The 23423-nt window shown below is 33.0% G+C and overlaps 2 protein-coding genes across 2 annotated transcripts; both read left to right on the forward strand.

The window, feature by feature from the left end:
* Window positions 1–3606: 3606 nt before the first annotated feature.
* On the forward strand, window positions 3607–5812 carry LOC124294394. Its single transcript, XM_046739345.1, has 3 exons — window positions 3607–3955; window positions 3989–4997; window positions 5799–5812. Exons 1-3 carry the CDS (start codon window positions 3698–3700, stop codon window positions 5810–5812), a joined length of 1281 nt encoding a protein of 426 aa, XP_046595301.1. The 5' UTR covers window positions 3607–3697.
* Window positions 5813–12180: 6368 nt separating this feature from the next.
* Window positions 12181–14386, forward strand: LOC124294395. Its single transcript, XM_046739346.1, has 3 exons — window positions 12181–12529; window positions 12563–13571; window positions 14373–14386. Exons 1-3 carry the CDS (start codon window positions 12272–12274, stop codon window positions 14384–14386), a joined length of 1281 nt encoding a protein of 426 aa, XP_046595302.1. The 5' UTR covers window positions 12181–12271.
* The last annotated feature ends 9037 nt before the right edge of the window (window positions 14387–23423 follow it).

The following is a 23423-nucleotide window of genomic DNA, read 5'->3' on the forward strand; positions in this document are numbered from 1 at the left end:
TATAGAATCCGAAGATCTCCTCATTCGCGTCAAAAAGTGGTTCACTTGGATCGTCTTGCTCCTTTTGAAGAGGATCAACCTGGAACAGTCTCTCCAAGACCAGGAACATCCTTCGAGGTTAGATCTTCAAACGAACACCCTTGACGACTGTGATCGATTTGGCCTTCTTTACAGTCGGTTATCGATTGGGAGAAGAATTTACCTTTCGGAATTCATTTGAGTAAAACTCGACCGCTTACGATTATTATTGAAGGAAATATCGGATGCGGAAAAACGACTTTCACCAAGAGATTTTTAGCAGATCGCCAGGTCTGTACACTTTTAGAACCTCTTGAAGAATATCGAAATGTAGCTGGAATTAATCTTTTAGATTTGATGTATCAGAATCCAGATCGTTATTGCTATTATTTTCAACATTTCGCTCAAATGGTTATGTTAGATAGACATCTGCAGACGACTTCATTGCCTGTAAAGGTGATGGAAAGATCGATATTCAGTAGCAATTGTTTTGTAGAAGCTCGTCGAAGGTTAGGTAATTTTCGCGACTTCGAATCACATTTATTGACAAAAAATTTTGATCTTCTCATTCGCTCGTCTGAGCTCAGAGTAGATTTGATTGTTTATTTGCGAGTTTCCCCAGAAACTTCTTTTGCTCGAGTTAGTTCCCGTTCTCGTGAGGAAGAATCGAGTATTTCTTTAGAGCTACTCAGAACTATCCATGAAGTTCATGAAGATTGGCTAGTGAAACAAACCTTTTCTTCTTTATCGGCTCCTGTTTTAGTTATCAATGCAGAAGCTACAGCCGATCAAGTTTTTAAGGATTTTTGTACTTGCTTTATTAAGGGTTTTGTTTCCTTCTAGAAATTTCTTCTTCAGAATCGAGTTTTAATCGGATAGGCTTTGTTTTATTAATGCGAAAAGAGCCACGATTATTTTTCGAGGTCGATGAGCGATTGCTTGATTTTCACATTTTATTAACCTTAAGTGTCAGTTTTTGTGAGTACTTTTCAGGTTACTCGACACAGCCTTTTCCCATCCAATTTTTCCCCGATTCCTGAGGATGACTGGTGGTTTTATTTTGAAGAAGGACGCTGAAATAATTCAGATAAGATCGTTTCTTTTCTTTTGAATACATATTCAATTTATTTTATTCAAGTATTCTCCCAAATTCACTCAGTGAATTTGAATTGTTATACCACCACTCACATTTGTCCTCCAAACTCTAGGGTGTGCTGTCTCAGAAGAAGCTCTGGATTCAGTCACCCCCCGATTTCCTTATTTTCTATGAAGAGAAGTCTGTTTTCGTCTTATTTGGTCCTGGAATTGTCGGTTCTCGGTTCGATGTTTTCATCCGAACCTGTTTCGAAGGGATCCTTCATGAAGAAGATTGAATTTCTTCCCGACATCAATCTGGGCCGTTGCGGATAACTTTGAATTCATGAAGCCACATAACACTTAATAACACTAACCTTTATAAAACATGGCACATAAATTTTTGAGATTATTTAACGCTCAACTATCTGCTCAAGGTTTTCTGTGGTTTACCTTGAGACTGAGGGCAAATGCCAGATAGTAAAAAAGGGAGTTCTTAAATTTTTAGAGCCACAGCTCCAACTCACCTTTGAGCACTGACTACTAGAATACTTTTATAATTATTTTATCTTTCCCGAGTCGGGACGACTCTTTTCCTCGGGGGGGAGTAGTGTTACAAAGGGTGAAATCACCCGTTTTGCCCCCTCTTTAATGATCTAGTAGTCAGCATAGATAAAAGACGTTTATGAACGTCTTATGTCTTTAAAAAGAATAAGGTTGCTGCGCCAACCGATATTATTGTAAAAACAGTCTTGTTTCAGACTTTAAACAAGAAACACGTATATTGCATTAAAAGCATTTATCACGATATTTTTGTTCACGCCTTTGATTTGATAATAAGTAAACTCGCGGATCCATATTTTATTAACGTAACGCCTAAATCGTTACAATATATATATATATATATATATATATATATATATATATACACATATATATGTATATATACATATATATACTTATATATGTCGATACATATATATACACATATACATATATATACATTTATACATATATGTATGAATATATATATGTATATTATAATTCTCAATTTAGTTTCAAAAAGAGGGAAATTGGAAAAAAAAATTTTTTCCACAGTATTTCAATTTTTCAAGATTATGTATGATTATCAGAAAAATCCCAAATATTTTCAATTATTCGCTCATTTTTTATTTTATTTCATTTTTTCATAATTTTTCCCATCACAATCATTTTTTATTCTATTACATTATTTACCTCAATTACCTCCATTTATATTTTATTATATTAATGTATAATACAAATATATATATATATATATATCTGTATATATATATATATATATATATACATATATATATGATTATATATATGTACATTATGATTTTCAATTTACTTTTAAAAAGAGGGAAATTGAAAGAAAAAAATTTTTTCCACAATATTTCAATATTTCACAATTTTTTCCAATCATAATTATTTTTGATTTTATTACATTATTCACCTCAATTACCTTTATTTATATTCTATCATTTCAATGTATAATATAAATATATATAAATATATATATACATATATATATGAATATATATGTGTATATTATAATTTTCAGCTTACATTTGGAAAGAGGAAAAATGGTAAAAAAAAATATTTTCCACGATATTTCAATTTTTTAAAATTGTGGACAATTATCAGAAAAATCCTGAATATTTTCAATTATTCGCTTATTTTTTATATCATTTCATTTTTTCACAATTTTTTCCATCCACAATCATTTTTTATTTCATTACATTATTTACCTCAATTACCTTCATTTATATTTTATTATAATAATGTATAATATAAATATATATAAATATTTATATATACATATATATCTGTATATATGTAGGTATAAATATATATATATGAATATAAATGTGTATATCATAATTTTCAGTTTACATTCGAAAAGAGAAAAATTGGTAAAAAAAAATTTTTTTCACAATATTTCAATTTTTCAAAATTATGTATATTTATCAGAAAAATCCCAAATATTTCTATTTATTCGCTCATTTTCCATTTTATTTCATTCGTTCATGATTTTTCCATTCACAATTATTTCTTAATTTATTACATTATTTACCTCAATTACCTTCATTTATATTCTATTATATTGATGTATAATATAAATATATATAAATATATATATACATATATATATATATATATATATATATATATATATATATATATATATACATATATATATATATGAATATATATATATATATATATATATATATTGTTACAAAGGGTGAAATCACCCGTTTTGCCCCCTCTTTAATGATCCAGTAGTCAGCATAGATAAAAGACGTTTATAAACCTCTTATGTCTTTAAAAAGAATAAGGTTGCTGCGCCAACCGATATTATTGTAAAAACAGTCTTGTTTCAGACTTTAAACAAGAAACACGTATATTGCATTAAAAGCATTTATCACGATATTTTTGTTCACGCCTTTGATTTGATAATAAGTAAACTCGCGGATCCATATTTTATTAACGTAACGCCTAAATCGTTACAATTGGTGTCAGAAGCGGGATCTTGAGTTCTTATTAATTGAATCAACTCAGTGCGCGAACTTTAATTATGAGTAGCAGTCGTTTGACGCGCTCACGAAGAAGAGAAAGTAGCGGAGAAGAACCTTTTGTTATGGAGAATCCGCGGGTCCCTGAAACAATTCCATCGCCTTCAGTGGACCCTCTTCCAATTCCTTCGACAATCTCTCAAATTGATCTGCTGAAGATCATGTCTCAACAGCAAGAGGCTGCTGAGCGCCAACAACAGCAACTTCTTCAGCTGCTTCTTGATCAACAAGAGCAGCGAAAAAGAGAACAAGAACAACAGTTGGAACAGCGAAAAAGAGAACAAGAACAACAGTTGGAACAGCGAAGAAGAGAACAGGAACAACAGCTGGAACAGCGCAGGCTTGATCGAGAGGCACAAGAACGATCCGAAACTAGTCTACACGAACTGTTCCGGACGACTGTGGCAGCTCTTCAGGCTGTTCATCAGGTGAATGGCTCAGGAGAACCGGCTGTCACTCCACGAGGTTCCGGAGTCATTACGCCGCTTCCCTCTCCTGTTCCTTCTCCTGTTCCCGTTCCCGCTGTTCGACAGGTCCGACATCCAGGACAGTTCCAGGATGTACGAGACTTAAGGTCTGTGCCTTTTACTAGGGGAGTAGTTGAATCCCCAATTGGTAGAGTAACGGTTAATAATGAGGTTGGTTTTTCCGAGTCTTTGCCTCAAGTTCGACCTCAATATTCTCATTTTAATCAATTAAATAATTCAGGATTTCCTGAGGTTGCTTCTCAGATTAATGAGAAGCCTCTTTATCCTTTAAAACCGCCAATTTTTGACGGAAAAGTTCCATGGGCAGATTACGAACGCCAGTTTAATACAATTGCTAAACATAATCAGTGGGACTCCGCCATGAGGGCCCACAGTCTTGCCTCCTGTCTTCGAACGCCGGCTTTGAACGTTTTAACGGCGTTGTCTGAGGAAGAAATCTCTGATTATGAAAAACTTAGTTCTGCATTAAAGTTGAGGTACGGAAATGACCACTTAACAAAACTGTACACAGCACAATTACAGACGAGAAGACAAGGACGAGACGAAGACCTTGCGTCTCTTAGTCAGGACATTGAACGGCTTTCTCGTATAGCTTTGCCGGATCACGAGCCGTCTCGTAACTTATTAGCAACGCAAGCTTTTTTGAATGCGATTAATGATCCGGAAATTAAAATGGCCGTTGGAACGTCGGGCCTCACTTCTCTGCGGGAGGCAACCGCCAAAGCCCTCGAGGTGGAGGCAATGAGAAAGCAATATTTTGGGTTAAGCAAACTTCGTCGGATTGAGGTGTCTGAAAACACCTCAGGAAGACAGAGTTTTGAATACTTGGAGGAGCCAAAACCTCAAAATTATAAAAATAGAAATAACGGTAACAATTTTAAATCAAGAAATCGAGGTTCTTTTCAAAACCGTCGAAACGAGCGTATAAATAAAAACGTGGTCGTGACAAGTCAAACTAGCTTGACTTGTATATTTTGTAAAAAAACAGGCCACGACGCCAATCATTGTTTTTTAATTAAAAAATCTAGTGGAAAGCCGATGCAAGGCTCGAATCCAAATTCTTATAATTGGCGTAAGAAAAATATAGAAAAAGGGGAAGCAGATCCTCAATCGAGTTCTTCAACAGGAACTCACTCAAAAAACTAGTTTCAGATGATTTGTCAGGGCGAAAATCATCGCAGATTGTTAATAGTGAAAGCCCTCTCAGAGAACAGTTTTTAATTAGAAGTCTGCGACAGTCTGGTCTTTACGCGCGTGGTACTGTTAATGGCGTCGATTGTCTGTGGGTAATAGACACGGGCGCAGAAGTAACCGTAGTTCGATCGGATCTCTTTAAATCCGATGACCGGATTGTTCCCTCTTTTTCTCTGCGAACAGCCACTGGAGAGACGACCCCGGTTTTGAGACAGGCTACTGTCCAAATTAACCTTTTTGGGTGTATCGACTCTCCACATAAGGTTTTTATAGCAGATATAGAGGATGAAGGTATTTTGGGAATAGACTTTCTTACAGCTCATAACTGTGTTATCTCGACTAAGAGAAATTCACTAGCTTCAAACAATCGCGAAATAACTCTTTGTACAAATAGGAATGGAATTTATTGGACTCCTCCTAGAATTCGAGAAATAGAACTGTCGGAAGATGATTTGCAACAACATTTTCCTCTTCATTTACGGAGCCTTGTTGAGAAATCTTCGATTTCGTTAAATTCAGCTCAGGAAGAATCGTTTAAATCTCTTTTGCTAGAATTTAAAGATTCTTTTGCCAAAGATAGTGGTGATAAGGGCCGATGTACTTCTGTCAAGCACAAGATCGACGTCGGAGAGAGTTCACCAATTAAACAAGCTCCTCGAAGACTCGCTCTCAACGCCCGAGAAGAGGTGAAGAAGCTTGTGGAAGACATGCTAGCGAACGATGTGATTGAGCCATCGTCTAGTCCCTGGGCTTCACCAATCGTCCTTGTTAACAAAAAGGACGGATCCAAACGATTTTGTATCGATTACAGGAAGCTAAACGATATAACGAAGAAAGATTCTTACCCTCTACCCAGAATCGACGAGACACTCGACCTGATAGCTGGTGCAACTTGGTTCAGCACCATAGATCTTCAGAGCGGATAGTGGCAGGTCGAAATGGATCCTCTAGATAAAGAAAAAACAGCTTTTGTTACGGGTTTAGGAGGATTATGGCAGTTCAAGGTTATGCCGTTTGGTTTGAGTAATGCCCCGGCTACCTTTGAACGAATGATGGAGGCTGTTCTCCATGGGCTCACGGGCAAAATATGCCTCGTTTATTTAGACGATATAATCGTTTTTGGCAAGAACTTTGAAGAAGAAGTTCAAAATCTCAGACAAGTTTTCGCTAGGCTGAAGCAAGCAGGTCTGAAAATGAGCCCGAAAAAATGTCATCTGTTCCAGAAAGAAGTAGGCTTCCTCGGACATATCGTTTCAGCACAAGGTGTGAAAACCGACCCATCCAAAATAGAGAAGGTTTCTTCTTGGCCGACACCTAAGAATAAAGAACAAATTCAGAGCTTTTTAGGTCTTTGTACGTATTACAGAAGATTTGTAAAAGGTTTCGCTAGTATAGCTAAACCTCTCCATCATTTGACCGCAATCAAGATTCTTTTTGACTGGACCCCGGAATGCGAACAGGCTTTTAAGAAATTAAAAGAAAATCTTATTTCTTCGCCGATTTTAGCTTATTCAGAGGTCGAAATTCCTTTTATTTTAGATACGGATGCATCTCTTTCAGGAATAGGCGGGGTTCTGTCACAAATTCAGGGAGGTCAGGAGAGAGTGATAAGCTATTTCAGCAGAGTTTTGAGTAAAACCGAGAGGAATTATTGTGTCACTCGTAGAGAGCTTTTAGCTGTTGTTAAGACCGTAGTACATTTTCACCATTATTTGTACGGCAGGAGATTTTTGATACGTACAGATCATGCTTCTCTCAGGTGGCTACTTTCGTTTAAATCTCCCGAAGGTCAGGTAGCTAGATGGTTAGAAAGGCTCGGTCAGTACGATTTTGATATTCGTCATCGAGCAGGAATTCATCATGGAAACGCTGATGCTCTCTCTCGAAGACCCTGCGAGGAAACGCCAGAGTGTAAACAGTGTGCACGATTAGAGAAAAATCGTGACCCCTCTCTTGTAATACGGAAGATTTCTTTCGAAAATAACCAGGAGGAATGGAGAAAATCGCAACAAGAGGACGACACTTTGAATCAAGTGAAGTCTTGGAAAGAAGCAGAAACTCGCCCAGACTGGCAGGATATATCTTTAGCCGAGCCAGATTTGAAAATTTATTGGGCTCAATGGGACTCTATCCTTTTAATTGATGGAATTTTATACCGAAAACGGGAATCTGCAGACTTGAAAGAAATCAGGTGGCAACTTTTGGTTCCCAGGACACGAGTTCCGGAGATTCTTGCTCTTTATCATGATTCTCCTGCAGGTGGACATTTCGCTTCAAATAAAACTCTGGGCAGAATTCGCAACTTCTACTTTTGGCCTCGTTGCCGGATGGACGTTGAAGATTGGTGTCGAAGATGTCGAGTCTGGACGGCAAAGAAAGGACCTCGAGCGAAGGGACAAAGCTCTCTTCAGATTTATAACGTGGGAGCTCCATTTGAAAGGATAGCAACGGATATTCTTGGACCTCTCCCGATAACCCATTCTGGAAATAAATATGCTTTGGTTATTGCTGATTATTTTACTAAGTGGCCTGAAGTGGTCCCTCTCGCTGATCAAGAAGCCTCTACTGTAGCACAGGCATTCGTTAAAGAATTTATTTGTAGACACGGAGTTCCTCTAGAACTTCATACTGATCAAGGCCGAAATTTTGAGTCAACCTTAATGAAAGAGGTTACTCAGATTTTAGGGGTTAGGAAAACTCGTACAACTCCTTTGCATCCGCAATCTGACGGCATGATAGAGCGTCTGAATCGGACTTTGCTACAATATTTGTCGTCCTTCGTAGAACAGAATCAGAGAGACTGGGACTCCTGGATCCCTTTCTTCCTTTTATCTTACAGATCTGCGATTCATGAGACGACGAAGCAGACGCCAGCCCTCATGCTTACTGGAAGAAATCTTCGACTTCCGTCAGATTTAGAGAAAGGCCCTGTTCCTGTGCAAAGACAGCATCAAACAGATTATGCCTCTTTATTACAACAACGTTTAGAAGAAATTCATCACTTTGCTAGGAATAGAATTTCTATGGCTTCAGATAAATTAAAAACTCGTTATGATATTCGAGCCAGAGATTTAAAATTTAATCCTGGAGATTCTGTTTGGCTTTTTCAACCACGAAGACAGAAAGGACGATGTCCAAAGCTACAAAGAAATTGGGAAGGCCCTTACTTAGTGGTTAACCGGATAAATGATGTTGTTTATAGAATCCGAAGATCTCCTCATTCGCGTCAAAAAGTGGTTCACTTGGATCGTCTTGCTCCTTTTGAAGAGGATCAACCTGGAACAGTCTCTCCAAGACCAGGAACATCCTTCGAGGTTAGATCTTCAAACGAACACCCTTGACGACTGTGATCGATTTGGCCTTCTTTACAGTCGGTTATCGATTGGGAGAAGAATTTACCTTTCGGAATTCATTTGAGTAAAACTCGACCGCTTACGATTATTATTGAAGGAAATATCGGATGCGGAAAAACGACTTTCACCAAGAGATTTTTAGCAGATCGCCAGGTCTGTACACTTTTAGAACCTCTTGAAGAATATCGAAATGTAGCTGGAATTAATCTTTTAGATTTGATGTATCAGAATCCAGATCGTTATTGCTATTATTTTCAACATTTCGCTCAAATGGTTATGTTAGATAGACATCTGCAGACGACTTCATTGCCTGTAAAGGTGATGGAAAGATCGATATTCAGTAGCAATTGTTTTGTAGAAGCTCGTCGAAGGTTAGGTAATTTTCGCGACTTCGAATCACATTTATTGACAAAAAATTTTGATCTTCTCATTCGCTCGTCTGAGCTCAGAGTAGATTTGATTGTTTATTTGCGAGTTTCCCCAGAAACTTCTTTTGCTCGAGTTAGTTCCCGTTCTCGTGAGGAAGAATCGAGTATTTCTTTAGAGCTACTCAGAACTATCCATGAAGTTCATGAAGATTGGCTAGTGAAACAAACCTTTTCTTCTTTATCGGCTCCTGTTTTAGTTATCAATGCAGAAGCTACAGCCGATCAAGTTTTTAAGGATTTTTGTACTTGCTTTATTAAGGGTTTTGTTTCCTTCTAGAAATTTCTTCTTCAGAATCGAGTTTTAATCGGATAGGCTTTGTTTTATTAATGCGAAAAGAGCCACGATTATTTTTCGAGGTCGATGAGCGATTGCTTGATTTTCACATTTTATTAACCTTAAGTGTCAGTTTTTGTGAGTACTTTTCAGGTTACTCGACACAGCCTTTTCCCATCCAATTTTTCCCCGATTCCTGAGGATGACTGGTGGTTTTATTTTGAAGAAGGACGCTGAAATAATTCAGATAAGATCGTTTCTTTTCTTTTGAATACATATTCAATTTATTTTATTCAAGTATTCTCCCAAATTCACTCAGTGAATTTGAATTGTTATACCACCACTCACATTTGTCCTCCAAACTCTAGGGTGTGCTGTCTCAGAAGAAGCTCTGGATTCAGTCACCCCCCGATTTCCTTATTTTCTATGAAGAGAAGTCTGTTTTCGTCTTATTTGGTCCTGGAATTGTCGGTTCTCGGTTCGATGTTTTCATCCGAACCTGTTTCGAAGGGATCCTTCATGAAGAAGATTGAATTTCTTCCCGACATCAATCTGGGCCGTTGCGGATAACTTTGAATTCATGAAGCCACATAACACTTAATAACACTAACCTTTATAAAACATGGCACATAAATTTTTGAGATTATTTAACGCTCAACTATCTGCTCAAGGTTTTCTGTGGTTTACCTTGAGACTGAGGGCAAATGCCAGATAGTAAAAAAGGGAGTTCTTAAATTTTTAGAGCCACAGCTCCAACTCACCTTTGAGCACTGACTACTAGAATACTTTTATAATTATTTTATCTTTCCCGAGTCGGGACGACTCTTTTCCTCGGGGGGGAGTAGTGTTACAAAGGGTGAAATCACCCGTTTTGCCCCCTCTTTAATGATCTAGTAGTCAGCATAGATAAAAGACGTTTATGAACGTCTTATGTCTTTAAAAAGAATAAGGTTGCTGCGCCAACCGATATTATTGTAAAAACAGTCTTGTTTCAGACTTTAAACAAGAAACACGTATATTGCATTAAAAGCATTTATCACGATATTTTTGTTCACGCCTTTGATTTGATAATAAGTAAACTCGCGGATCCATATTTTATTAACGTAACGCCTAAATCGTTACAATATATATATATATATATATATATATATATATATATATACACATATATATGTATATATACATATATATACTTATATATGTCGATACATATATATACACATATACATATATATACATTTATACATATATGTATGAATATATATATGTATATTATAATTCTCAATTTAGTTTCAAAAAGAGGGAAATTGGAAAAAAAAATTTTTTCCACAGTATTTCAATTTTTCAAGATTATGTATGATTATCAGAAAAATCCCAAATATTTTCAATTATTCGCTCATTTTTTATTTTATTTCATTTTTTCATAATTTTTCCCATCACAATCATTTTTTATTCTATTACATTATTTACCTCAATTACCTCCATTTATATTTTATTATATTAATGTATAATACAAATATATATATATATATATATCTGTATATATATATATATATATATATACATATATATATGATTATATATATGTACATTATGATTTTCAATTTACTTTTAAAAAGAGGGAAATTGAAAGAAAAAAATTTTTTCCACAATATTTCAATATTTCACAATTTTTTCCAATCATAATTATTTTTGATTTTATTACATTATTCACCTCAATTACCTTTATTTATATTCTATCATTTCAATGTATAATATAAATATATATAAATATATATATACATATATATATGAATATATATGTGTATATTATAATTTTCAGCTTACATTTGGAAAGAGGAAAAATGGTAAAAAAAAATATTTTCCACGATATTTCAATTTTTTAAAATTGTGGACAATTATCAGAAAAATCCTGAATATTTTCAATTATTCGCTTATTTTTTATATCATTTCATTTTTTCACAATTTTTTCCATCCACAATCATTTTTTATTTCATTACATTATTTACCTCAATTACCTTCATTTATATTTTATTATAATAATGTATAATATAAATATATATAAATATTTATATATACATATATATCTGTATATATGTAGGTATAAATATATATATATGAATATAAATGTGTATATCATAATTTTCAGTTTACATTCGAAAAGAGAAAAATTGGTAAAAAAAAATTTTTTTCACAATATTTCAATTTTTCAAAATTATGTATATTTATCAGAAAAATCCCAAATATTTCTATTTATTCGCTCATTTTCCATTTTATTTCATTCGTTCATGATTTTTCCATTCACAATTATTTCTTAATTTATTACATTATTTACCTCAATTACCTTCATTTATATTCTATTATATTGATGTATAATATAAATATATATAAATATATATATACATATATATATATATATATATATATATATATATATATATATATATATACATATATATATATATGAATATATATATATATATATATATATATATTGTTACAAAGGGTGAAATCACCCGTTTTGCCCCCTCTTTAATGATCCAGTAGTCAGCATAGATAAAAGACGTTTATAAACCTCTTATGTCTTTAAAAAGAATAAGGTTGCTGCGCCAACCGATATTATTGTAAAAACAGTCTTGTTTCAGACTTTAAACAAGAAACACGTATATTGCATTAAAAGCATTTATCACGATATTTTTGTTCACGCCTTTGATTTGATAATAAGTAAACTCGCGGATCCATATTTTATTAACGTAACGCCTAAATCGTTACAATTGGTGTCAGAAGCGGGATCTTGAGTTCTTATTAATTGAATCAACTCAGTGCGCGAACTTTAATTATGAGTAGCAGTCGTTTGACGCGCTCACGAAGAAGAGAAAGTAGCGGAGAAGAACCTTTTGTTATGGAGAATCCGCGGGTCCCTGAAACAATTCCATCGCCTTCAGTGGACCCTCTTCCAATTCCTTCGACAATCTCTCAAATTGATCTGCTGAAGATCATGTCTCAACAGCAAGAGGCTGCTGAGCGCCAACAACAGCAACTTCTTCAGCTGCTTCTTGATCAACAAGAGCAGCGAAAAAGAGAACAAGAACAACAGTTGGAACAGCGAAAAAGAGAACAAGAACAACAGTTGGAACAGCGAAGAAGAGAACAGGAACAACAGCTGGAACAGCGCAGGCTTGATCGAGAGGCACAAGAACGATCCGAAACTAGTCTACACGAACTGTTCCGGACGACTGTGGCAGCTCTTCAGGCTGTTCATCAGGTGAATGGCTCAGGAGAACCGGCTGTCACTCCACGAGGTTCCGGAGTCATTACGCCGCTTCCCTCTCCTGTTCCTTCTCCTGTTCCCGTTCCCGCTGTTCGACAGGTCCGACATCCAGGACAGTTCCAGGATGTACGAGACTTAAGGTCTGTGCCTTTTACTAGGGGAGTAGTTGAATCCCCAATTGGTAGAGTAACGGTTAATAATGAGGTTGGTTTTTCCGAGTCTTTGCCTCAAGTTCGACCTCAATATTCTCATTTTAATCAATTAAATAATTCAGGATTTCCTGAGGTTGCTTCTCAGATTAATGAGAAGCCTCTTTATCCTTTAAAACCGCCAATTTTTGACGGAAAAGTTCCATGGGCAGATTACGAACGCCAGTTTAATACAATTGCTAAACATAATCAGTGGGACTCCGCCATGAGGGCCCACAGTCTTGCCTCCTGTCTTCGAACGCCGGCTTTGAACGTTTTAACGGCGTTGTCTGAGGAAGAAATCTCTGATTATGAAAAACTTAGTTCTGCATTAAAGTTGAGGTACGGAAATGACCACTTAACAAAACTGTACACAGCACAATTACAGACGAGAAGACAAGGACGAGACGAAGACCTTGCGTCTCTTAGTCAGGACATTGAACGGCTTTCTCGTATAGCTTTGCCGGATCACGAGCCGTCTCGTAACTTATTAGCAACGCAAGCTTTTTTGAATGCGATTAATGATCCGGAAATTAAAATGGCCGTTGGAACGTCGGGCCTCACTTCTCTGCGGGAGGCAACCGCCAAAGCCCTCGAGGTGGAGGCAATGAGAAAGCAATATTTTGGGTTAAGCAAACTTCGTCGGATTGAGGTGTCTGAAAACACCTCAGGAAGACAGAGTTTTGAATACTTGGAGGAGCCAAAACCTCAAAATTATAAAAATAGAAATAACGGTAACAATTTTAAATCAAGAAATCGAGGTTCTTTTCAAAACCGTCGAAACGAGCGTATAAATAAAAACGTGGTCGTGACAAGTCAAACTAGCTTGACTTGTATATTTTGTAAAAAAACAGGCCACGACGCCAATCATTGTTTTTTAATTAAAAAATCTAGTGGAAAGCCGATGCAAGGCTCGAATCCAAATTCTTATAATTGGCGTAAGAAAAATATAGAAAAAGGGGAAGCAGATCCTCAATCGAGTTCTTCAACAGGAACTCACTCAAAAAACTAGTTTCAGATGATTTGTCAGGGCGAAAATCATCGCAGATTGTTAATAGTGAAAGCCCTCTCAGAGAACAGTTTTTAATTAGAAGTCTGCGACAGTCTGGTCTTTACGCGCGTGGTACTGTTAATGGCGTCGATTGTCTGTGGGTAATAGACACGGGCGCAGAAGTAACCGTAGTTCGATCGGATCTCTTTAAATCCGATGACCGGATTGTTCCCTCTTTTCCTCTGCGAACAGCCACTGGAGAGACGACCCCGGTTTTGAGACAGGCTACTGTCCAAATTAACCTTTTTGGGTGTATCGACTCTCCACATAAGGTTTTTATAGCAGATATAGAGGATGAAGGTATTTTGGGAATAGACTTTCTTACAGCTCATAACTGTGTTATCTCGACTAAGAGAAATTCACTAGCTTCAAACAATCGCGAAATAACTCTTTGTACAAATAGGAATGGAATTTATTGGACTCCTCCTAGAATTCGAGAAATAGAACTGTCGGAAGATGATTTGCAACAACATTTTCCTCTTCATTTACGGAGCCTTGTTGAGAAACCTTCGATTTCGTTAAATTTAGCTCAGGAAGAATCGTTTAAATCTCTTTTACTAGAATTTAAAGATTCTTTTGCCAAAGATAGTGGTGATAAGGGCCGATGTACTTCTGTCAAGCACAAGATCGACGTCGGAGAGAGTTCGCCAATTAAACAAGCTCCTCGAAGATTCGCTCTCAACGCCCGAGAAGAGGTGAAGAAGCTTGTGGAAGACATGCTAGCGAACGATGTGATTGAGCCATCGTCTAGTCCCTGGGCTTCACCAATCGTCCTTGTTAACAAAAAGGACGGATCCAAACGATTTTGTATCGATTACAGGAAGCTGAACGATATAACGAAGAAAGATTCTTACCCTCTACCCAGAATCGACGAGACACTCGACCTGATAGCTGGTGCAACTTGGTTCAGCACCATAGATCTTCAGAGCGGATATTGGCAGGTCGAAATGGATCCTCTAGATAAAGAAAAAACAGCTTTTGTTACGGGTTTAGGAGGATTATGGCAGTTCAAGGTTATGCCGTTTGGTTTGAGTAATGCCCCGGCTACCTTTGAACGAATGATGGAGGCTGTTCTCCATGGGCTCACGGGCAAAATATGCCTCGTTTATTTAGACGATATAATCGTTTTTGGCAAGAACTTTGAAGAAGAACTTCAAAATCTCAGACAAGTTTTCGCTAGGCTGAAGCAAGCAGGTCTGAAAATGAGCCCGAAAAAATGTCATCTGTTCCAGAAAGAAGTAGGCTTCCTCGGACATATCGTTTCAGCACAAGGTGTGAAAACCGACCCATCCAAAATAGAGAAGGTTTCTTCTTGGCCGACACCTAAGAATAAAGAACAAGTTCAAAGCTTTTTAGGCCTTTGTACGTATTACAGAAGATTTGTAAAAGGTTTCGCTAGTATAGCTAAACCTCTCCATCATTTGACCGGAATCAAGATTCCTTTTGACTGGACCCCGGAATGCGAAGAGGCTTTCAAGAAATTAAAAGAAAATCTTATTTCTTCGCCGATTTTAGCTTATCCAGAGGTCGAAATTCCTTTTATTTTAGATACGGATGCATCTCTTTCAGGAATAGGCGGGGTTCTGTCACAAATTCAGGGAGGTCAAGAGAGAGTGATAAGCTATTTCAGCAGAGTTTTGAGTAAAACCGAGAGGAATTATTGTGTCACTCGTAGAGAGCTTTTAGCTGTCGTTAAGACCGTAGTACATTTTCACCATTATTTGTACGGCAGGAGATTTTTGATACGTACAGATCATGCTTCTCTCAGGTGGCTACTTTCGTTTAAATCTCCCGAAGGTCAGGTAGCTAGATGGTTAGAAAGGCTCGGTCAGTACGATTTTGATATTCGTCATCGAGCCGGAATTCATCATGGAAACGCTGATGCTCTCTCTCGAAGACCCTGCGAGGAAATGCCAGAGTGTAAACAGTGTGCACGATTAGAGAAAAATCGTGACCCCTCTCTTGTAATACGGAAGATTTCTTTCGAAAATAACCAGGAGGAATGGAGAAAATCGCAACAAGAGGACGACACTTTGAATCAAGTGAAGTCTTGGAAAGAAGCAGAAACTCGCCCGGACTGGCAGGATATATCTTTAGCCGAGCCAGATTTGAAAATTTATTGGGCTCAATGGGACTCTATTCTTTTAATTGATGGAATTCTATACCGAAAATGGGAATCTGCAGACTTGAAAGAAATCAGGTGGCAACTTTTGGTTCCCAGGTCACGAGTTCCAGAGATTCTTGCTCTTTATCATGATTCTCCTGCAGGCGGACACTTCGCTTCGAATAAAACTCTGGGCAGAATTCGCAACTTCTACTTTTGGCCCCGTTGCCGGATGGACGTTGAAGATTGGTGTCGACGATGTCGAGTCTGCACGGCAAAGAAAGGACCTCGAGCGAAGGGACAAAGCTCTCTTCAGATTTATAACGTGGGAGCTCCATTTGAAAGGATAGCAATGGATATTCTTGGACCTCTCCCGATAACCCATTCTGGAAATAAATATGCTTTGGTTATTGCTGATTATTTTACTAAGTGGCCAGAAGTGGTCCCTCTCGCTGATCAAGAAGCCTCTACTGTAGCGCAGGCATTCGTTAAAGAATTTATTTGTAGACACGGAGTTCCTCTAGAACTTCATACTGATCAAGGCCGAAATTTTGAGTCGACCTTAATGAAAGAGGTTACTCAGATTTTAGGGGTTAGAAAAACTCGTACAACTCCTTTGCATCCGCAATCTGACGGCATGATAGAGCGTCTGAATCGGACTTTACTACAATATTTGTCGTCCTTCGTAGAGCAGAATCAGAGAGACTGGGACTCTTGGATCCCTTTCTTCCTCTTATCTTACAGATCTGCGATTCACGAGACGACGAAACAGACGCCAGCCCTCATGCTTACTGGAAGAAATCTTCGACTTCCGTCAGATTTAGAGAAAGGCCCTGTTCCTGTGCGAAGACAGCATCAAACAGATTATGCCTTTTCATTACAACAACGTTTAGAAGAAATTCATCACTTTGCTAGGAATAGACTTTCTATGGCTTCAGATAAATTAAAAACTCGTTATGATATTCGAGCCAGAGATTTAAAATTTAATCCTGGAGATTCTGTTTGGCTTTTTCAACCACGAAGACAGAAAGGACGATGTCCAAAGCTACAAAGAAATTGGGAAGGCCCTTACTTAGTGGTTAACCGGATAAATGATGTTGTTTATAGAATCCGAAGATCTCCTCATTCGCGTCAAAAAGTGGTTCACTTGGATCGTCTTGCTCCTTTTGAAGAGGATCAACCTGGAACAGTCTCTCCAAGACCAGGAACATCCTTCGAGGTTGGATCTTCAAACGAACACCCTTGACGACTGTGATCGATTTGGCCTTCTTTACAGTCGGTCATCGATTGGGAAAAGAATTTACCTTTCGGAATTCATTTGAGTAAAACTCGACCGCTTACGATTATTATAGAAGGAAATATCGGATGCGGAAAAACAACTTTCACCAAGAGGTTTTTAGCAGATCGCCAGGTCTGTACACTTTTAGAACCTCTTGAAGAATATCGAAATGTAGCTGGAATTAATCTTTTAGATTTGATGTATCAGAACCCAGATCGTTATTGCTATTATTTTCAGCATTTCGCTCAAATGGTTATGTTAGATAGACATCTGCAGACGACTTCATTGCCTGTAAAGGTGATGGAAAGATCGATATTCAGTAGCAATTGTTTTGTAGAAGCTCGTCGAAGGTTAGGTAATTTTCGCGACTTCGAATCACATTTATTGACAAAAAATTTTGATCTTCTCATTCGCTCGTCTGAGCTCAGAGTAGATTTGATTGTTTATTTGCGAGTTTCCCCAGAAACTTCTTTTGCTCGAGTTAGTTCCCGTTCTCGTGAGGAAGAATCGAGTATTTCTTTAGAGCTACTCAGAACTATTCATGAGGTTCATGAAGATTGGCTAATAAAACAAACCTTTTCTTCTTTATCGGCTCCTGTTTTAGTTATCAATGCAGAAGCTACAGCCGATCAAGTTTTTAAAGATTTTTGTACTTCCTTAACATGCGGATACTATATAGTTAACTTGTACTTGCTTTATTAAGGGTTTTGTTTCCTTCTAGAAATTTCTTCTTCAGAATCGAGTTTTGTGTCGGATAGGCTTTGGTTTAAGGAATAATGTGAAAAGAGCCACGATTATTTTTCGAGGTCGATGAGCGATTGCTTGATTTTCACATTTTATTAACCTTAAGTGTCAGTTTTTGTGAGTACTTTTCAGGTTACTCGACACAGCCTTTTCCCATCCAATTTTTTCCCCGATTCCTGAGGATGACTGGTGGTTTTATTTTGAAGAAGGACGCTGAAATAATTCAGATAAGATCGTTTCTTTTCTTTTGAATACATATTCAATTTATTTCATTCAAGTATTCTCCCAAATTCACTCAGTGAATTTGAATTGTTATACCACCACTCACATTTGTCCTCCGAACTCTAGGGTGTGCTGTCTCAGAAGAAGCTCTGGATTCAGTCACCCCCCGATTTCCTTATTTCCTATGAAGAGAAGTCTGTTTGCGTCTTATTTGGTCCTGGAATTGTCGGTTCTCGGTTCGATGTTTTCATCCGAACCTGTTTCGAAGGGATCCTTCATGAAGAAGATTGAATTTTTTTTTCCCGACATCAATCTGGGCCGTTGCGGATAACTTTGAATTCATGAAGCCACATAACACTTAATAACACTAACCTTTATAAAACATGGCACATAAATTTTTGAGATTATTTAACGCTCAACTTTCTGCTCAAGGTTTTCTGTGGTTTACCTTGAGACTGAGGGCAAATGCCAGATAGTAAAAAAGGGAGTTCTTAAATTTTTAGAGCCACAGCTCCAACTCACCTTTGAGCACTGACTACTAGAATACTTTTATAATTATTTTATCTTTCCCGAGTCGGGACGACTCTTTTCCTCGGGGGGGAGTAGTGTTACAAAGGGTGCAATCACCCGTTTTGCCCCCTCTTTAATGATCTAGTAGTCAGCATAGATAAAAGACGTTTATAAACCTCTTATGTCTTTAAAAAGAATAAGGTTGCTGCGCCAACCGATATTATTGTAAAAACAGTCTTGTTTCAAACTTTAAACAAGAAACACGTATATTGCATTAAAAGCATTTATCACGATATTTTTGTTCACGCCTTTGATTTGATAATAAGTAAACTCGCGGATCCATATTTTATTAACGTAACGCCTAAATCGTTACAATATATATATATACCTACATATATATATATATATATATATATTTATATATATATATGTCTATGTATATATATATATATAAATATATATATATATATGGATATACATGTATATATATTCATATAAATTTATATTATACAGTAATATATTAAAATATAAATGAAGATAATTGTGGTAAATATTTTAATGAAATAAAAAATGATTGTCAATGGAAAAAATTATAAAAAAATGAATCCTCATAAAGGAATAAGCGAATAATTGAAAATATTCAGTATTCTTCTAATGATTATACATAATTTTGAAAAATTGAAATAATGTGAGAAAACTTTTTTTTTTTTGTAATTTCCTATTTTTTAAAATTAAATTAAAAATTATAATATGCATATGTATATATATATATATATATATATACGCATATATGTATATATATATACATATATATGTATGTATATATTCATATATATTTATATTATACATTAATATAACAAAATATAAATGAAGGTAACTGAGGTAAATAATGTAATAAAATGAGAAATGATTGTGAATGGAAAAATCATAAAAAAATTAAATAAAATAAGAAATAAACGAATAAATAAAAATATTTGGGATTTTTCTGATAATTGTACATAATTTCAGAAAATTGAAATATTGTGGAAAAAATTTTTTTTTTTTCAATTTCCCATTTTTTGAAAGTAAATTCAAAATTATAACATACATATGTATATATATATATGTGAATATATATACATATATATAAATATATATATATATGCATATATATGTATATATATATATTTGTATAGATATATGTGTATATATATATTTATATATATTTATATTAAACATTAATATAATAGAATATAGATAAAGGGGATTGAGGTGAATAATGTAATAAAATAACAAATGATTGTGAATGGAAAAACTTATAAAAAAATGAAATAAAATAATAAATAAGCGAATAATTGAAAATATTTGGGATTTTTCTGAAAATTATATATAATTTAAAAAAATTGAAATATTGTGGAAAAAATTTTTTTTATCAATTCCCCTCTTTTTAAAAGTAAATTGAAAATTATGATATACGTATACACATTCACATATATATATATATATATATGTGTGTATATATTTATATATATTTATATTATACCTTAATATAATAGAATATCAATGATGTTGATTGGGGTAAATAATGAAATATAATAAAAAATGATCGTGAATGGAAAAAATTATAAAAGAATGAAATAAAATGAAAAATAAGCGAATAAATAAAAATATTTTGGATTTTGCTGATAATTATACATAATTTTAAAAAATTGAAATATTGTGAGAAAATTTTCTTTCTATCAATTTACCTCTTTTTAAAAGTAAATTGACAATTATAACATACATATATATATTCATATATATATATATATATATATATATATATATATATATATATATATATATATATATATATATATAGATATATGTGTGTATATATATTTATATATATTTATATTATACATCAATATAATAGAATATAAATGAAGGTAATTGAGGTATAACGTAATAAAATGAAAAATAATTGTCAATGGAAAAATCATAAAAAAATTAAATAAAATAAAGAATAAGCGAATAAATAAAAATATTTGAGATTTTTCGTATAATTATACATAATTTCAGAAAATTGAAATATTGTGGAAAAAATTTTTTTTCATCGATTCCCCTCTTTTTAAAAGTGAATTGAGAATTATAATATACATATATATATTCATATATGTATGTATACATATATATATATATATACATACATGTATATATACACATATATATATATTTTTATACATATATATGTATATATATCTATATATATTTATATTATACATTAATATAATAGGATATAAGTGAAGGTGATTGAGGTAAATGATGTAATAAAATAACAAATGATTGTGAATGGAAAAAGTTGTAAAAAAATAAAATAAAATAAAAAATGAGCGACTAAATGAAAATATTTGGGATTTTTCTGATAATTATACATAATTTCAGAGAATTAAAATATTGTCGAAGAAATTTTTTTTTTGATTTCCCTCTTTTTAAAAGTAAATTGAAAATTATAATATACATATATACATTCATATATACATATATATATATATGTATATATATATTTATATATATTTATATTATAACTTAATATAATAGAATATAAATGATGTTGATTGGGGTAAATAATGTGATAAAATAAAAAATGATTGTGAATGGAGAGAATTATAAAAAAATAGAATAAAATAAAAAATGAGCGAATAATTAATAATATTCAAGATTTTTCTGATAATTATACATAATTTCAAAAAATTGAAATATTGTGGAAAAAATTTTTTTTATCAATTTTCCCCTTTTTAAAAGTAAACTGAAAATTATAACATACATATATATGTTCATATATATATATATATATACATACATGCATATATATATATATATATATATATATATATATATATATATATATATATATATATATATATGTATATATATGTATATGTATATATATATATAAATATATATATATATGGATATACATGTATATATATATTCATATATATTTATATTACACATTAATATATTAAAATATAAATGAAGGTAATTGTGGTAAATATTTTAATGAAATAAAAAATGATCGTGAATGAAAAAAATTATAAAAAAATGAATCCTAATAAAGAAATAAGCGAATAATTAAAAATATTCAGTGTTTTTCTAATGATTATACATAATTTTGAAAAATTGGAATAATGTGAGAAAATTTTTTTTTTTTTTCAATTTCCTATTTTTCAGAATAGAATTGAAAATTATAATATACATATGTATATATATATATATATATATATATATATATATATATATATACATATATATATATATATACATATATATGTATGTATATATTCATATATATTTATATTATACAATAATATAACAAAATATAAATGAAGGTAATTGAGGTAAATAATGTAATAAAATGAAAAATAATTGTGAATGGAAAAATCATAAAAAAATTAAACAAAATGAAAAATAAACGAATAAATAAAAATATTTGGGATTTTTCTGATAATTGTACATAATTTCAGAAAATTGAAATATTGTGGAAAAAATTTTTTTTTTTTCAATTTCCCATTTTTTGAAAGTAAATTTAAAATTATAACATACATATGTATATATATATATGTGAATATATATACATATATATAAATATATATATATATGCATATATATGTATATATATATATTGATATAGATATATGTGTATATATATATTTATATATATTTATATTAAACATTAATATAATAGAATATAAATAAAGGTGATTGAGGTGAATAATGTAATAAAATAAAAAATAATTGTGAATGGAAAAGTCATAAAAAAATGAAATAAAATAAAAAATGAGCGACTAAATGAAAATATTCGGGATTTTTCTGATAATTATACATAATTTCAGAGACTTAAAATATTGTCGAAGATATTTTTTTTTTTCAATTTCCCTCTTTTCAAAAGTAAATTGAAAATTATAATATACATGTATACATTCATATATACATATATATATATATATGTATATATATATTTGTATATATTTATATTATAACTTATTATCATAGAATATAAATGAAGGTAATTGAGGTAAATAATGTAATCAAATAAAAAATGATTGTAAATGGTAAAAATTATGAAAAAATGAAAGAAAAAAAAAATAAGCGAGTAATTAAAAATATTCAGGATTTTTCTAATAATTATACATAATTTTGAAAAATTGAAATAATGCAAGGAAAATTTATCATTTTTCAATTTCCCATTTTTTAAAGGTAAATTGAAAATTATAATATACATATGTACATATATATATATATATGTATATATATATATATATATATGTACACATATATATATATACGTATATATGTATGTATATGTTCATATATATTTATATTATACAATAATATAAGAAAATATAAATGAAGGTAATTGAGGTAAATAATGTAATAAAATGGAAGATAATTGTGAATGGAAAAATCATAAAAAAATTAAATAGAATAAAAAATAAACGAATAAATAAAAATATTTGGGATTTTTCTGATAATTATACATAATTTCAGAAAATTGAAATATTGTGAGAAAATTTTTTTTCTATCAATTTACCTCTCTTTAAAAGTAAATTGACAATTATAATATACATATATATATTCATATATATATATATATATATATA

The sequence above is a fragment of the Neodiprion lecontei genome, chromosome 5, assembly GCF_021901455.1.
Source record: "Neodiprion lecontei isolate iyNeoLeco1 chromosome 5, iyNeoLeco1.1, whole genome shotgun sequence".
NCBI lineage: Eukaryota > Metazoa > Arthropoda > Insecta > Hymenoptera > Diprionidae > Neodiprion > Neodiprion lecontei.

Coding starts and splice junctions, on each gene's coding strand:
- LOC124294394 (XM_046739345.1), top strand. CDS start 3,698: ATGAGTAGCAGTCGTTTGACGCGCTCACGAAGAAGAGAAAGTAGCGGA. Junction 3,956..3,988: donor AAAGAGAACAAGAACAACAG/TTGGAACAGCGA, acceptor CAAGAACAACAG/TTGGAACAGCGAAGAAGAGA.
- LOC124294395 (XM_046739346.1), top strand. CDS start 12,272: ATGAGTAGCAGTCGTTTGACGCGCTCACGAAGAAGAGAAAGTAGCGGA. Junction 12,530..12,562: donor AAAGAGAACAAGAACAACAG/TTGGAACAGCGA, acceptor CAAGAACAACAG/TTGGAACAGCGAAGAAGAGA.